This window comes from Salmo salar, chromosome ssa25, assembly GCF_905237065.1.
Source record: "Salmo salar chromosome ssa25, Ssal_v3.1, whole genome shotgun sequence".
Lineage (NCBI taxonomy): Eukaryota > Metazoa > Chordata > Actinopteri > Salmoniformes > Salmonidae > Salmo > Salmo salar.
Genome location: NC_059466.1, coordinates 50,786,060 through 50,803,467, shown reverse-complemented (window position 1 = coordinate 50,803,467; position 17,408 = coordinate 50,786,060). Strand labels below are relative to the sequence as shown.

Here is a 17,408-nt window from a genome sequence, read left to right as displayed (position 1 = left end):
TCAGTACTGAGCCCTCCTCCTCTCCCTCAGTACTGAGCCCTCCTCCTCTCCCCTCAGTACTGAGCCCTCCTCCTCTCCCTCAGTACTGAGCCCTCCTCCTCTCCCTCAGTACTGAGCCCTCCTCCTCTCCCTCAGTACTGAGCCCTCCTCCTCCTCTCCCCTCAGTACTGAGCCCTCCTCCTCTCCCTCAGTACTGAGCCCTCCTCCTCTCCCCTCAGTACTGAGCCCTCCTCCTCTCCCTCAGTACTGAGCCCTCCTCCTCTCCCTCAGTACTGAGTCCCTCCTCCTCTCCCTCAGTACTGAGCCCTCCTCCTCCCCCTCAGTACTGAGCCCTCCTCCTCTCCCTCAGCACTGAGCCCTCCTCCTCTCCCTCAGTACTGAGCCCTCCTCCTCCCCTCAGTACTGAGCCCTCCTCCTCTCCCTCAGTACTGAGCCCTCCTCCTCTCCCTCAGTACTGAGCCCTCCTCCTCTCCCCTCAGTACTGAGCCCTCCTCCTCTCCCTCAGTACTGAGCCCTCCTCCTCTCCCTCAGTACTGAGCCCTCCTCCTCTCCCTCAGTACTGAGCCCTCCTCCTCTCCCTCAGTACTGAGCCCTCCTCCTCTCCCTCAGTACTGAGCCCTCCTCCTCTCCCTCAGTACTGAGCCCTCCTCCTCTCCCTCAGTACTGAGCCCTCCTCCTCTCCCTCAGTACTGAGCCCTCCTCCTCTCCCTCAGTACTGAGCCCTCCTCCTCTCCCTCAGTACTGAGCCCTCCTCCTCTCCCTCAGTACTGAGCCCTCCTCCTCTCCCACAGTACTGAGACTCCATTCACACCAGTCCTTGGAGCCCTCAGTATATCTATCCCCAGATGTTCACGTCTGTTCTGCTTGAGTTGATGATAAATTAAACCCCGAAACAACGCATCCGTCCCAAATGGCACCCTATTCCCTATGTAGTGCACTACTATAGACCAGAGCCCTATTCCCTATATAGTGCACTACTATAGACCAGAGCCCTATTCCCTATGTAGTGGTACTACTATAGACCAGAGCCCTATTCCCTATGTAGTGCACTACTATAGACTAGAGCCCTATTCCCTATGTAGTGCACTACTATAGACCAGAGCCCTATTCCCTATGTAGTGCACTACTATAGACCAGAGCCCTATTCCCTATGTAGTGCACTACTATAGACCAGAGCCCTATTCCCTATGTAGTGCACTACTATAGACCAGAGCCCTATTCCCTATGTAGTGCACTACTATAGACCAGAGCCCTATTCCCTATGTAGTGCACTACTATAGACCAGAGCCCTATTCCCTATGTAGTGCACTACTATAGACCAGAGCCCTATTCCCTATGTAGTGCACTACTATAGACCAGAGCCCTATTCCCTATGTAGTGCACTACTATAGACCAGAGCCCTATTCCCTATGTAGTGCACTACTTTAGACCAGAGCCCTATTCCCTATGTAGTACACTACTATAGACCAGAGCCCTATTCCCTATGTAGTGCACTACTATAGACCAGAGCCCTATTCCCTATGTAGTGCACTACTATAGACCAGAGCCCTATTCCCTATGTAGTGCACTACTATAGACCAGAGCCCTATTCCCTATGTAGTGCACTACTATAGACCAGAGCCCTATTCCCTATGTAGTGCACTACTATAGACCAGAGCCCTATTCCCTATGTAGTGCACTACTATAGACCAGAGCCCTATTCCTATGTAGTGCACTACTATAGACCAGAGCCCTATTCCCTATGTAGTGCACTACTATAGACCAGAGCCCTATTCCCTATATAGTGCACTACTATAGACCAGAGCCCTATTCCCTATGTAGTGCACTACTATAGACCAGAGCCCTATTCCCTATGTAGTGCACTACTTTAGACCAGAGCCCTATTCCCTATGTAGTGCACTACTATAGACCAGAGCCCTATTCCCTATGTAGTACACTACTATAGACCAGAGCCCTATTCCCTATGTAGTGCACTACTATAGACCAGAGCCCTATTCCCTATGTAGTGCACTACTATAGACCAGAGCCCTATTCCCTATGTAGTGCACTACTATAGACCAGAGCCCTATTCCCTATATAGTGCACTACTATAGACCAGAGCCCTATTCCCTATATAGTGCACTACTTTAGACCAGAGCCCTATGGAACCCTATTCCCTATATAGTGCACTACTTTAGACCAGAGCCCTATTCCCTATGTAGTGCACTACTATAGACCAGAGCCCTATTCCCTATATAGTGCACTACTATAGACCAGAGCCCTATTCCCTATATAGTGCACTACTTTAGACCAGAGCCCTATGGAACCCTATTCCCTATATAGTGCACTACTATAGACCAGAGCCCTATTCCCTATATAGTGCACTACTTTAGACCAGAGCCCTATGGAACCCTATTCCCTATATAGTGCACTACTATAGACCAGAGCCCTATTCCCTATATAGTGCACTACTTTAGACCAGAGCCCTACTCAAAAGTAACGTGCTACATAAGCAATAGGATGCTATTTGGACTCAGCCAATAACAACAACAATGGGAGGCCGGTCGATAGCCGTCCGGATCCTCTCAGCAGAGCAAAGGGTCACGATTCTTTTAAAAACCGCTCTGTGTCTTGTTAAGGGACGGAATCATCAGATATACCAGGCTAGACTGAGTGACCTGGTCCAAACTGTCCGACAGCTCAAGACAATAGACTGGTGGCAGGAAAACAGCTCCCATTCTGGGTGAGTGGGAGGGAACCAGCCCAGACTACGGGTTGTATGAGTTAACAGACTCTAGCAGGGCCGGGTTGTATGAGTTAACAGGCCGGGTTGTATGAGTTAACAGGCCGGGTTGTATGAGTTAACAGGCCGGGTTGTATGAGTTAACAGACCGGGTTGTATGAGTTAACAGGCCGGGTTGTATGAGTTAACAGACCGGGTTGTATGAGTTAACAGGCCGGGTTGTAGGAGTTAACAGACCGGGTTGTATGAGTTAACAGACTCTAGCAGGGCCGGGTTGTATGAGTTAACAGACCGGGTTGTATGAGTTAACAGGCCGGGTTGTATGAGTTAACAGACTCTAGCAGGGCCGGGTTGTATGAGTTAACAGACCGGGTTGTATGAGTTAACAGGCCGGGTTGTATGAGTTAACAGACCGGGTTGTAGGAGTTAACAGACCGGGTTGTAGGAGTTAACAGGCCGGGTTGTATGAGTTAACAGACCGGGTTGTATGAGTTAACAGACCGGGTTGTATGAGTTAACAGGCCGGGTTGTATGAGTTAACAGACTCTAGCAGGGCCGGGTTGTATGAGTTAACAGACCGGGTTGTATGAGTTAACAGGCCGGGTTGTATGAGTTAACAGACCGGGTTGTAGGAGTTAACAGACCGGGTTGTAGGAGTTAACAGGCCGGGTTGTATGAGTTAACAGACCGGGTTGTATGAGTTAACAGACCGGGTTGTATGAGTTAACAGGCCGGGTTGTATGAGTTAACAGACTCTAGCAGGGCCGGGTTGTATGAGTTAACAGACCGGGTTGTATGAGTTAACAGGCCGGGTTGTATGAGTTAACAGACCGGGTTGTAGGAGTTAACAGACCGGGTTGTAGGAGTTAACAGGCCGGGTTGTATGAGTTAACAGACCGGGTTGTATGAGTTAACAGACCGGGTTGTATGAGTTAACAGGCCGGGTTGTATGAGTTAACAGACTCTAGCAGGGCCGGGTTGTATGAGTTAACAGACCGGGTTGTATGAGTTAACAGGCCGGGTTGTATGAGTTAACAGACCGGGTTGTAGGAGTTAACAGACCGGGTTGTAGGAGTTAACAGGCCGGGTTGTATGAGTTAACAGACCGGGTTGTATGAGTTAACAGACCGGGTTGTATGAGTTAACAGGCCGGGTTGTATGAGTTAACAGACTCTAGCAGGGCCGGGTTGTATGAGTTAACAGACCGGGTTGTATGAGTTAACAGACCGGGTTGTATGAGTTAACAGGCCGGGTTGTATGAGTTAACAGACCGGGTTGTAGGAGTTAACAGGCCGGGTTGTATGAGTTAACAGACCGGGTTGTATGAGTTAACAGACTCTAGCAGGGCCGGGTTGTATGAGTTAACAGACCGGGTTGTAGGAGTTAACAGACCGGGTTGTATGAGTTAACAGACCGGGTTGTATGAGTTAACCGAGTCCAGCAGGGCCGGGTTGTATGAGTTAACAGACTCCAGCAGGGCTGGGTTGTATGAGTTAACAGACTCCAGCAGGGCTGGGTTGTATGAGTTAACAGACTCCAGCAGGGCCGGGTTGTATGAGTTAACAGACTCTAGCAGGGCCGGGTTGTATGAGTTAACAGACCGGGTTGTATGAGTTAACAGACTCCAGCAGGGCCGGGTTGTATGAGTTAACAGACTCTAGCAGGGCCGGGTTGTATGAGTTAACAGACCGGGTTGTATGAGTTAACAGACTCCAGCAGGGCTGGGTTGTATGAGTTAACAGACTCCAGCAGGGCCGGGTTGTATGAGTTAACAGACTCCAGCAGGGCTGGGTTGTATGAGTTAACAGACTCCAGCAGGGCCGGGTTGTATGAGTTAACAGACTCCAGCAGGGCTGGGTTGTATGAGTTAACAGACTCTAGCAGGGCCGGGTTGTATGAGTTAACAGACCGGGTTGTATGAGTTAACAGACTCCAGCAGGGCCGGGTTGTATGAGTTAACAGACTCTAGCAGGGCCGGGTTGTATGAGTTAACAGACCGGGTTGTATGAGTTAACAGACTCCAGCAGGGCTGGGTTGTATGAGTTAACAGACTCCAGCAGGGCCGGGTTGTATGAGTTAACAGACTCCAGCAGGGCTGGGTTGTATGAGTTAACAGACTCCAGCAGGGCCGGGTTGTATGAGTTAACAGACTCCAGCAGGGCTGGGTTGTATGAGTTAACAGACTCTAGCAGGGCCGGGTTGTATGAGTTAACAGACTCCAGCAGGGCCGGGTTGTATGAGTTAACAGACCGGGTTGTATGAGTTAACAGACTCTAGCAGGGCCGGGTTGTATGAGTTAACAGGCCGGGTTGTATGAGTTAACAGACTCTAGCAGGGCCGGGTTGTATGAGTTAACAGACTCCAGCAGGGCCGGGTTGTATGAGTTAACAGACTCCAGCAGGGCCGGGTTGTATGAGTTAACAGACTCCAGCAGGGCCGGGTTGTATGAGTTAACAGACTCCAGCAGGGCCGGGTTGTATGAGTTAACAGACTCTAGCAGGGCCGGGTTGTATGAGTTAACAGACCGGGTTGTATGAGTTAACAGACTCCAGCAGGGCTGGGTTGTATGAGTTAACAGACTCCAGCAGGGCCGGGTTGTATGAGTTAACAGACTCCAGCAGGGCCGGGTTGTATGAGTTAACAGACTCCAGCAGGGCCGGGTTGTATGAGTTAACCGAGTCCATTACGGATTACAGAGGAAGACCCAGTCGTGATCTGCCCAACGATGCCTCTCTACCAGACAAACTCAATACATTTTATGCACGCTTCGATAAAAACAACAACGAGCCACGCATGAGGGTCCCCGTCAATCCAGAGGACCGGGTGATCTCGCTCTCTCTCTCTTGAGAACGACGTGAGTAAAGCTTTTCATCTGGTCAACACACGCAAGGGCCAGAGCATGAAACAAACCAGCTGGAAAGAATCTCCTTGTCCCAGTCTGTAACCCCAACAGTCTCGAACTGACGACCACCATCCCTGTAACGGAACAACTATAAGACTACCGGCCACAATAACTACCGCCCTGTAGCACTCACATCTGTAATCATTAGGTGTTTTGAGAGGCTGGTTATGGCACAGCAGCAACACCATCATCCCAGACCCACCCCAATTCGCATACCGTCCCAACAGATCCACAGACGACGCAATCTCTCAGTCATAGTTCAGTCCCTACTCCCCAGACCAACAGAGCTCAGTCCCTACTCCCCAGACCAACAGAGCTCAGTCCCTACACCCCACTAAAACAGAGCTCAGTCCCTACTCCCCACTAAAACAGAGCTCAGTCCCTACTCCCCACTAAAACAGAGCTCAGTCCCTACTCCCCACTAAATCAGAGCTCAGTCCCTACTCCCCACTAAAACAGAGCTCAGTCCCTACTCCCCAGATCATCAGAGCTCAGTCCCTACTCCCCACTAAATCAGAGCTCAGTCCCTACTCCCCACTAAAACAGAGCTCAGTCCCTACTCCCCACTAAAACAGAGCTCAGTCCCTACTCCCCACTAAATCAGAGCTCAGTCCCTACTCCCCACTAAAACAGAGCTCAGTCCCTACTCCCCAGACCAACAGAGCTCAGTCCCTACTCCCCACTAAAACAGAGCTCAGTCCCTACTCCCCACTAAATCAGAGCTCAGTCCCTAGTCCCCACTAAATCAGAGCTCAGTCCCTACTCCCCAGATCATCAGAGCTCAGTCCCTACTCCCCACTAAATCAGAGCTCAGTCCCTACTCCCCACTAAAACAGAGCTCAGTCCCTACTCCCCACTAAAACAGAGCTCAGTCCCTACTCCCCACTAAATCAGAGCTCAGTCCCTACTCCCCACTAAATCAGAGCTCAGTCCCTACTCCCCACTAAAACAGAGCTCAGTCCCTACTCCCCAGATCATCAGAGCTCAGTCCCTACTCCCCACTAAATCAGAGCTCAGTCCCTACTCCCCACTAAAACAGAGCTCAGTCCCTACTCCCCACTAAAACAGAGCTCAGTCCCTACTCCCCACTAAAACAGAGCTCAGTCCCTACTCCCCAGACCAACAGAGCTCAGTCCCTACTCCCCACTAAAACAGAGCTCAGTCCCTACTCCCCACTAAAACAGAGCTCAGTCCCTACTCCCCACTAAATCAGAGCTCAGTCCCTACTCCCCACTAAAACAGAGCTCAGTCCCTACTCCCCACTAAATCAGAGCTCAGTCCCTAGTCCCCACTAAATCAGAGCTCAGTCCCTACTCCCCACTAAATCAGAGCTCAGTCCCTACTCCCCACTAAAACAGAGCTCAGTCCCTAGTCCCCACTAAATCAGAGCTCAGTCCCTACTCCCCACTAAAACAGAGCTCAGTCCCTACTCCCCACTAAAACAGAGCTCAGTCCCTACTCCCCAGACCAACAGAGCTCAGTCCCTAGTCCCCACTAAAACAGAGCTCAGTCCCTACTCCCCACTAAATCAGAGCTCAGTCCCTACTCCCCACTAAATCAGAGCTCAGTCCCTACTCCCCACTAAATCAGAGCTCAGTCCCTAGTCCCCAGACCAACAGAGCTCAGTCCCTAGTCCCCACTAAAACAGAGCTCAGTCCCTACTCCCCACTAAATCAGAGCTCAGTCCCTACTCCCCACTAAATCAGAGCTCAGTCCCTACTCCCCACTAAATCAGAGCTCAGTCCCTACTCCCCAGATCATCAGAGCTCAGTCCCTACTCCCCACTAAATCAGAGCTCAGTCCCTAGTCCCCACTAAATCAGAGCTCAGTCCCTAGTCCCCAGACCAACAGAGCTCAGTCAGACCAGGTGGGACCAAACAGCGCTGGAGTCAAAGAGAACAACAGTCCCGTGTGGCTCAGTTGGTAGAGCATGGTGTTCACACAGACCAATACTGCCACACACAGACCAATACTGCCACACACAGACCAATACTGCCACACACACAGACCAATACTGCCACACACAGACCAATACTGCCACACACAGACCAATACTGCCACACACAGACCAATACTGCCACACACACAGACCAATACTGCCACACACACAGACCAATACTGCCACACACACAGACCAATACTGCCACACACAGACCAATACTGACACACACACAGACCAATACTGCCACACACACAGACCAATACTGCCACACACACAGACCAATACTGACACACACACAGACCAATACTGCCAAATACAGACCAATACTGCCACACACACAGACCAATACTGCCACACACAGACCAATACTGACACACACACAGACCAATACTGCCACACACACAGACCAATACTGCCACACACACAGACCAATACTGCCACACACAGACCAATACTGCCACACACATAGACCAATACTGCCACACACAGACCAATACTGACACACACACAGACCAATACTGCCACACACACAGACCAATACTGCCACACACAGACCAATACTGACACACACACAGACCAATACTGCCACACACACAGACCAATACTGCCACACACAGACCAATACTGCCACACACACAGACCAATACTGCCACACACACAGACCAATACTGCCACACACAGACCAATACTGCCACACACACAGACCAATACTGCCACACACACAGACCAATACTGCCACACACACAGACCAATACTGCCACACACACAGACCAATACTGACACACACACAGACCAATACTGCCACACACAGACCAATACTGCCACACACACAGACCAATACTGCCACACACACAGAGGGGAACTGTGGAGGGGGGGACTTGGATGGTTTGGTGGCCTGGCGGTTGGGAGGCCGGTGGCTGAGAGGTTGCTGGTTCGGGTCCCCGATTCCACATGGTGGGAGATCTGTCGATGTGCCCTTGGGTGGAGGTGCTTGACCCTGGTTGCTCCTGGCGGTCTCTCTGAATGAGAGTGTCTGCTGTATGTTTTAAAATTATATTTTTTATTTACAAAAAAAAAAAAATGTGTTTGGTGCAGTATTTCTCAAGTGAGAAAAAAAATTAAAATCTCTTGAACATCTGAAGAAAAAAAATTAAAAAAAACCTTTGCCGAAATGTCTTTATAATACTGTTTGGGAGCCTTTACAGTTCCACATTAGGCTGTGTGGCGTGATTGGTTCGGTAGAGAGAGAGAGAGTCCGTTTTCACTACTTCCAATACCCACTTTAAAAACACACAAGGGGTTTGGGGCTGTTATCATTCATAGCTTCAATCCTGTAAACATACCGGGAACACAATGTGGATGAAAATCAATCCATCAATACTTTTCATGTGGACACACACACACGCACGCACGCACGCACGCACGCACGCACACACACACACGCACGCACGCACGCACGCACGCACAGTGGCTGTGAGCAGGCTTAACTCTAGAGGACAGAAGAGGGTAAAAATCATTCCCGTGTCCCTGCATAGCGCCCCCGTGTCCCTGCATAGCGCCCCCGTGTCCCTGCATAGCGCCCCCGTGTCCCTGCATAGCGCCCCCGTGTCCCTGCATAGCGCCCCCGTGTCCCTGCATAGCGCCCACCGTGTCCCTGCATAGCGCCCCCGTGCTCCTGGCCCTATACGGTTCAATGAGAATTCACTTTTTAAACACCACTTTTTAAAAACTTCAATTCTGCAATATTACCAGGTAGCAAATCACTTTTCCGGTTAACAGCCCCTCCCCTCTGATATTAATCAGTCTACAGAAAGCTGTGTATCTGATAGGAGCCCTGGCCTTCGTCCAAAATAGCACCCTATTATCCAAAATACCGCACTGCTTTTTGACCAGGGCACAGGTAAAAAAAAAAAAAAAAAGTAGTGCACTATAAAGGGAAGAGAGTGCTATTTGGGACGCAACCCCTCATTTGTCTGAGCGATTCTACTGAGGAGGATAACGGCATTTAGTTATCTAGTTTAGGATGGACTCACAGAGAACCAAATGGTTGGCGCGTTTTAAAGCTTGGGTAATGGACAACATTACTTCATCGAGGAGACTCTGTACACTGCTGGGTGGCCTTTCAGTTGGTCCAGCAACCAAAGGAAGGGATTGTGTTCAGCCAAAAAAAACTGTTTGTCTGTTTTGTCCGTCTGTCTTGTCAGCCAAACTGTCTCTTCTGTCTGTCTACCGTTCAGTCAAAGCTGTGTGTCTTTCTGCCTGTCTGTCTGTCATTCAGACCAAGCTGTGTGTCTTTCTGCCTGTCTGTCTATCGTTCAGTCAGAGCTGTGTGTCTTTCTGCCTGTCTGTCTGTCATTCAGCCCAAGCTGTGTGTCTTTCTGCCTGTCTGTCTGTCATTCAGACCAAGCTGTGTGTCTTTCTGCCTGTCTGTCTGTCATTCAGTCAAAGCTGTGTGTCTTTCTGCCTGCCTGTCTATCATTCAGCCCAAGCTGTGTGTCTTTCTGCCTGTCTGTCTGTCATTCAGCCCAAGCTGTGTGTCTTTCTGCCTGTCTGTCTATCGTTCAGTCAAAGCTGTGTGTCTTTCTGCCTGTCTGTCTGTCATTCAGCCCAAGCTGTGTGTCTTTCTGCCTGTCTGTCTGTCATTCAGCCCAAGCTGTGTGTCTTTCTGCCTGTCTGTCTATCGTTCAGTCAAAGCTGTGTGTCTTTCTGCCTGTCTGTCTGTCATTCAGCCCAAGCTGTGTGTCTTTCTGCCTGTCTGTCTGTCATTCAGCCCAAGCTGTGTGTCTTTCTGCCTGTCTGTCTATCGTTCAGTCAAAGCTGTGTGTCTTTCTGCCTGTCTGTCTGTCATTCAGCCCAAGCTGTGTGTCTTTCTGCCTGTCTGTCTGTCATTCAGCCAAAGCTGTGTGTCTTTCTGCCTGTCCGTCTGTCTGTCATTCAGCCAAAGCTGTGTGTCTGTTGCCAATGGAGATAAAGCGTCAACATAAAAAAATGAACAATGCAGAAGACCGGTCCGTTTAACACAGTCCAAATGGACCAGCCAGGTACCTAATAATATCAGGAACCAACCTTCAGTTAATGGACCAGCCACGTACCTAATAATGGACCAGCCACGTACCTAATAATGGACCAGCCACGTACCTAACAATGGACCAGCCACGTACCTAATAATGGACCAGCCATGTACCTAATAATGGACCAGCCATGTACCTAATAATGGACCAGCCATGTACCTAATAATGGACCAGCCATGTACCTAATAATGGACCAGCCACGTACCTAATAATGGACCAGCCACGTACCTAATAATGGACCAGCCATGTACCTAATAATGGACCAGCCAGGTACCTAATAATGGACCAGCCACGTACCTAATAATGGACCAGCCACGTACCTAATAATGGACCAGCCATGTACCTAATAATGGACCAGCCAGGTACCTAATAATGGACCAGCCACGTACCTAATAATGGACCAGCCACCTACCTAATAATGGACCAGCCAGGTACCTAATAATGGACCAGCCACCTACCTAATAATGGACCAGCCACCTACCTAATAATGGACCAGCCACGTACCTAATAATGGACCAGCCACGTACCTAATAATGGACCAGCCACGTACCTAATAATGGACCAGCCACGTACCTAATAATGGACCAGCCATGTACCTAATAATGGACCAGCCAGGTACCTAATAATGGACCAGCCACGTACCTAATAATGGACCAGCCACGTACCTAATAATGGACCAGCCAGGTACCTAATAATGGACCAGCCACGTACCTAATAATGGACCAGCCAGGTACCTAATAATGGACCAGCCACGTACCTAATAATGGACCAGCCACGTACCTAATAATGGACCAGCCATGTACCTAATAATGGACCAGCCATGTACCTAATAATGGACCAGCCACGTACCTAATAATGGACCAGCCAGGTACCTAATAATGGACCAGCCACGTACCTAATAATGGACCAGCCACGTACCTAATAATGGACCAGCCATGTACCTAATAATGGACCAGCCAGGTACCTAATAATGGACCAGCCACCTACCTAATAATGGACCAGCCAGGTACCTAATAATGGACCAGCCATGTACCTAATAATGGACCAGCCAGGTACCTAATAATGGACCAGCCATGTACCTAATAATGGACCAGCCATGTACCTAATAATGGACCAGCCAGGTACCTAATAATGGACCAGCCAGGTACCTAATAATGGACCAGCCAGGTACCTAATAATGGACCAGCCAGGTACCTAATAATGGACCAGCCATGTACCTAATAATGGACCAGCCATCTACCTAATAATGGACCAGCCATCTACCTAATAATGGACCAGCCATCTACCTAATAATGGACCAGCCATCTACCTAATAATGGACCAGCCATCTACCTAATAATGGACCAGCCATCTACCTAATAATGGACCAGCCACGTACCTAATAATATCAGGAACCAACCTTCAGTTTAATGGACACAAAAGCTATTTACATTGACACCTCTGTTTTTACATTGCTGCTACTCGCTGTTTATTATCTATGCATAGTCACTTCACCTCTACCTACATGTACAAACTACATCGACTAACCTGTACCCCTCACCTTGACTCGGTACCGGTACCCCCTCTACATAGCCTCATTATTGTTATTTTATTGTGTTACTAGCTAGCGTTACATGTATGATCTGTGTAGTAATATTATTCATATCTCAGAACTATTTGCATTGCTAGTTATAGCCTAATGCTAGCTAGCTATAGCCTAATGCTAGCTAGCTATAGCCTAATGCTGGCTAGCTGTAGCCTAATGCTGGCTAGCTGTAGCCTAATGCTGGCTAGCTATAGCCTAATGCTAGCTAGCTATAGCCTAATGCTGGCTAGCTATAGCCTAATGCTAGCTAGCAATAGCCTAATGCTAGCTAGCTATAGCCTAATGCTGGCTAGCTATAGCCTAATGCTAGCTAGCTATAGCCTAATGCTAGCTAGCTATAGCCTAATGCTAGCTAGCTAACATTGAACCTGGTTGGTTTGCTACCTGAAGATTCATACAGGGGTAGTAACATCATGAGTTGGGATTATGGTTCATTGTTTAGCTAGCTAGCTGCATGTCTAAACAAAAAGACTCCACTATGCAAGTATCCATTTCAATAGAACGTTCATGATGTCACTGCGACAACTGTCGATAGACGTAGCTGGGATCTTGTTGCCAAGTTAAAGAAAAAGTTGAATAAAAATAAATAATAATATCTACTCCGATTTCCGAGCCCTCTCATCTGAATGTGCCAGAGCGCAGAATAACTGACAAATTTACCAACGCTCAACACCCGCTGCATACGACCCGTGTCAGTAAACGTTGGCAAAAAAGCATAATTAAATAGTTGCCAGCAGCACCGTTTCAAACACCAACTCTCTGGATAACATGAAAACAGCCTAACCAGCTCTGCTAGGGCGAGTAAAATGGTCTCTCATTTATGTCTAGAAGTAGCTAGCAAGCTAGCCAACGTTAGCCAGTTAGCTTGGGTGTTTGACTGCTGCTGTTAGGACAGAACGCTCGGATCAACCCTACTCCTCAGCCAATGCGTCCAGTGTGCGCTCTGAACTGTCCGAGAACGAAACGCTCAATTTACGTACGGCCAATCTGACAACGCTCTGAGTTTACGAACGCCCAGAGCGCCGGCACTCCTGATTAAATTTACCAACACACCCGTAGTATAAACCAGCCTTTAGTCTTGAACTCTTTGGTTGTTTAGTACATGGTCTCACATGTGAATCCTTAAAGAGACAGGTGAGGGCTAAAGCTTTAGAGGGTGTGAACGATGCTGAATGGGTGTAGAAGAAGAAGAGTTCTCCAGTAGGTGTACTAAAACATTCAAGGGCCATTTTCTCAAAAGTGGAGTTTACAAATGTATTTTCCCATTGTTCCTCAACTGCAGTGTATGATATGATATTTTCTTGCTCTGAGTCTCTACTTTTATTCAAATGTAAAAAAAAAAAAAAAAAACACTATTTCTAATTTTGCTACATAAGATTGAATCGAGCCGGTCAGTCACAAACGTGACTGAGGGTACAGTCACCAAAACGTGACTGAGGGTACAGTCACCAAAACGTGACTGAGGGTACAGTCACCAAAGAATGCACTGATAAGCTACACAGTAGATCATTGTTACCTTCCCTTGTCCAAAAACTAGCGCACTACATAGGGAATAAGGTGCCATTTGGGACCAAACGCCTCTAACGTTCCAGTGGATGATCGTTACCTTGTCTCTGTCCTCCACCAGGTCAGTCAGAACATCATCAGGGTCCAGGATGCCCCCGTCGCAGTACTCCACGTGGTGAGTACGAACCAGGAAGTTGCCCTCCTATAGGAGGAAGCACAACAAATCAAACTTCCTCATTTCACAACTAACCCAACCAGTTTAACATTCGGATTTATTTTATGGGACACAAAACAGAATATGCGTGATGACTCTAAGTGTCCACAATTCCACGACACCGTCTCACAAAAAGACACAATAAACAGCATCGATTTTTTTTTATTACAATAACATACATCTGTGAATTAGATCATTTGTAATTACAATGTATTTTATGAAATTACAATGTTTGTCTAATGTATTTAGGTTGGATAACACTTGACAGTGGAGAAATGACATCCAAGTCTGCCTAATAATGCAAGTGTCTGGCCTGAGTACAGTATCTACAGTAGAGCTCAACTACCTCAGCCAGATACACTCTCATTCTCTACTATGACCACAGTCATCCAGCGCTGGAGGTCCAGAGGGGAGACTGGAGGCTGGGAGAACAGGGACTAGAGCTGGGAGAACAGGGACTAGAGCTGGGGGTCCAGAGGCCAGAGGGGAGGCTGGGAGAACAGGGACTAGAGCTGGGGGTCCAGAGGCGCTGGGAGAACAGGGACTAGAGCTGGGGGTCCAGAGGGGAGACTGGAGGCTGGGAGAACAGGGACTAGAGCTGGGAGAACAGGGACTAGAGCTGGGGGTCCAGAGGGGACCTTCACACTGTAGAGATCTATACAGGACTGGGTGTTATCTTCACACTGTAGAGATCTATACAGGACTGGGTGTTATCTTCACACTGTAGAGTTCTATACAGGACTGGGTGTTATCTTCACACTGTAGAGATCTATACAGGACTGGGTGTTATCTTCACACTGTAGAGATCTATACAGGACTGGGTGTTACCTTCACACTGTAGAGATCTATACAGGACTGGGTGTAACCTTCACACTGTAGAGATCTATACAGGACTGGGTGTTATCTTCACACTGTAGAGTTCTATACAGGACTGGGTGTTATCTTCACGCTGTAGAGATCTATACAGGACTGGGTGTTACCTTCACACTGTAGAGATCTATACAGGACTGGGTGTAACCTTCACACTGTAGAGATCTATACAGGACTGGGTGTTATCTTCACACTGTAGAGTTCTATACAGGACTGGGTGTTATCTTCACACTGTAGAGATCTATACAGGACTGGGTGTTACCTTCACACTGTAGAGATCTATACAGGACTGGGTGTTATCTTCACACTGTAGAGTTCTATACAGGACTGGGTGTTATCTTCACACTGTAGAGATCTATACAGGACTGGGTGTTACCTTCACACTGTAGAGATCTATACAGGACTGGGTGTTATCTTCACACTGTAGAGTTCTATACAGGACTGGGTGTTATCTTCACACTGTAGAGTTCTATACAGGACTGGGTGTTATCTTCACACTGTAGAGTTCTATACAGGACTGGGTGTAACCTTCACACTGTAGAGATCTATACAGGACTGGGTGTTACCTTCACACTGTAGAGATCTATACAGGACTGGGTGTAACCTTCACACTGTAGAGATCTATACAGGACTGGGTGTTATCTTCACACTGTAGAGTTCTATACAGGACTGGGTGTAACCTTCACACTGTAGAGATCTATACAGGACTGGGTGTTATCTTCACACTGTAGAGTTCTATACAGGACTGGGTGTTATCTTCACACTGTAGAGATCTATACAGGACTGGGTGTTATCTTCACACTGTAGAGATCTATACAGGACTGGGTGTTACCTTCACACTGTAGAGATCTATACAGGACTGGGTGTAACCTTCACGCTGTAGAGATCTATACAGGACTGGGTGTTACCTTCACACTGTAGAGATCTATACAGGACTGGGTGTTACCTTCACGCTGTAGAGATCTATACAGGACTGGGTGTTATCTTCACACTGTAGAGTTCTATACAGGACTGGGTGTTATCTTCACACTGTAGAGATCTATACAGGACTGGGTGTTACCTTCACACTGTAGAGATCTATACAGGACTGGGTGTTATCTTCACACTGTAGAGATCTATACAGGACTGGGTGTTATCTTCACGCTGTAGAGTTCTATACAGGACTGGGTGTTATCTTCACACTGTAGAGTTCTATACAGGACTGGGTGTTACCTTCACACTGTAGAGATCTATACAGGACTGGGTGTTATCTTCACACTGTAGAGTTCTATACAGGACTGGGTGTTATCTTCACACTGTAGAGATCTATACAGGACTGGGTGTTATCTTCACACTGTAGAGTTCTATACAGGACTGGGTGTTATCTTCACACTGTAGAGATCTATACAGGACTGGGTGTTACCTTCACGCTGTAGAGATCTATACAGGACTGGGTGTTATCTTCACACTGTAGAGTTCTATACAGGACTGGGTGTTATCTTCACACTGTAGAGATCTATACAGGACTGGGTGTTATCTTCACACTGTAGAGTTCTATACAGGACTGGGTGTAACCTTCACGCTGTAGAGATCTATACAGGACTGGGTGTTATCTTCACACTGTAGAGTTCTATACAGGACTGGGTGTTATCTTCACACTGTAGAGATCTATACAGGACTGGGTGTAACCTTCACGCTGTAGAGATCTAATCTCATAATTTCTCTCTGTAAACAGATGATCATGTATCTCAGTTAACATCTCAGCCTGTGGATATGCATTCCTGTTGACCTCTTGTTGTTTTGGGGCAGTGGCAACACGTTATATTCTAGGGGGGGAAGAGACGGTTACAGATGGATGGGGAGGTAGCAATACAGATGGATGGGGAGGTAGCAATACAGATGGATGGGGAGGTAGCAATACAGATGGATGGTTAGGCAGCAATACAGATGGATGGGTTAGGCAGCAATACAGATGGATGGGGAGGTAGCAATACAGATGGATGGGGAGGTAGCAATACAGATGGATGGGTTAGGCAGCAATACAGATGGATGGGGAGGTAGCAATACAGATGGATGGGTTAGGCAGCAATACAGATGGATGGGGAGGTAGCAATACAGATGGATGGGTTAGGCAGCAATACAGATGGATGGGTTAGGGTTAGGCAGCAATACAGAAGGATGGGTTAGGGTTAGGTAGCAATACAGATGGATGGGTTAGGCAGCAATACAGATGGATGGGTTAGGCAGCAATACAGATGGATGGGTTAGGCAGCAATACAGATGGATGGGTTAGGCAGCAATACAGATGGATGGGTAATGCAGTAATACAGATGGATGGGTTAGGCAGCAATACAGATGGATGGGTTAGGCAGCAATACAGATGGTTGGGTTAGGCAGCAATACAGATGGATGGGGAGGTAGCAATACAGATGGATGGGGAGGTAGCAATACAGATGGATGGGGAGGTAGCAATACAGATGGATGGGTTAGGCAGCAATACAGATGGATGGGTTAGGCAGCAATACAGATGGATGGGTTAGGCAGCAATACAGATGGATGGGTTAGGCAGCAATACAGATGGATGGGTTAGGCAGCAATACAGATGGTTGGGTTAGGG

At 48.1% G+C, this 17,408-nt stretch overlaps 1 protein-coding gene across 3 annotated transcripts in view; it reads right to left on the bottom strand.

The window, feature by feature from the left end:
* pard3bb (par-3 family cell polarity regulator beta b) overlaps positions 1-17,408 on the bottom strand; it is a 631,603-nt gene that overhangs the window by 586,062 nt on the left and 28,133 nt on the right. For all 3 annotated transcript variants that reach the window (XM_045707870.1, XM_045707869.1, XM_045707871.1), the window contains exon 2: positions 13,829-13,930. In XM_045707870.1, the coding sequence (XP_045563826.1) occupies positions 13,829-13,930 (102 nt within the window). The remainder of the gene's footprint in view (positions 1-13,828; positions 13,931-17,408) is intronic.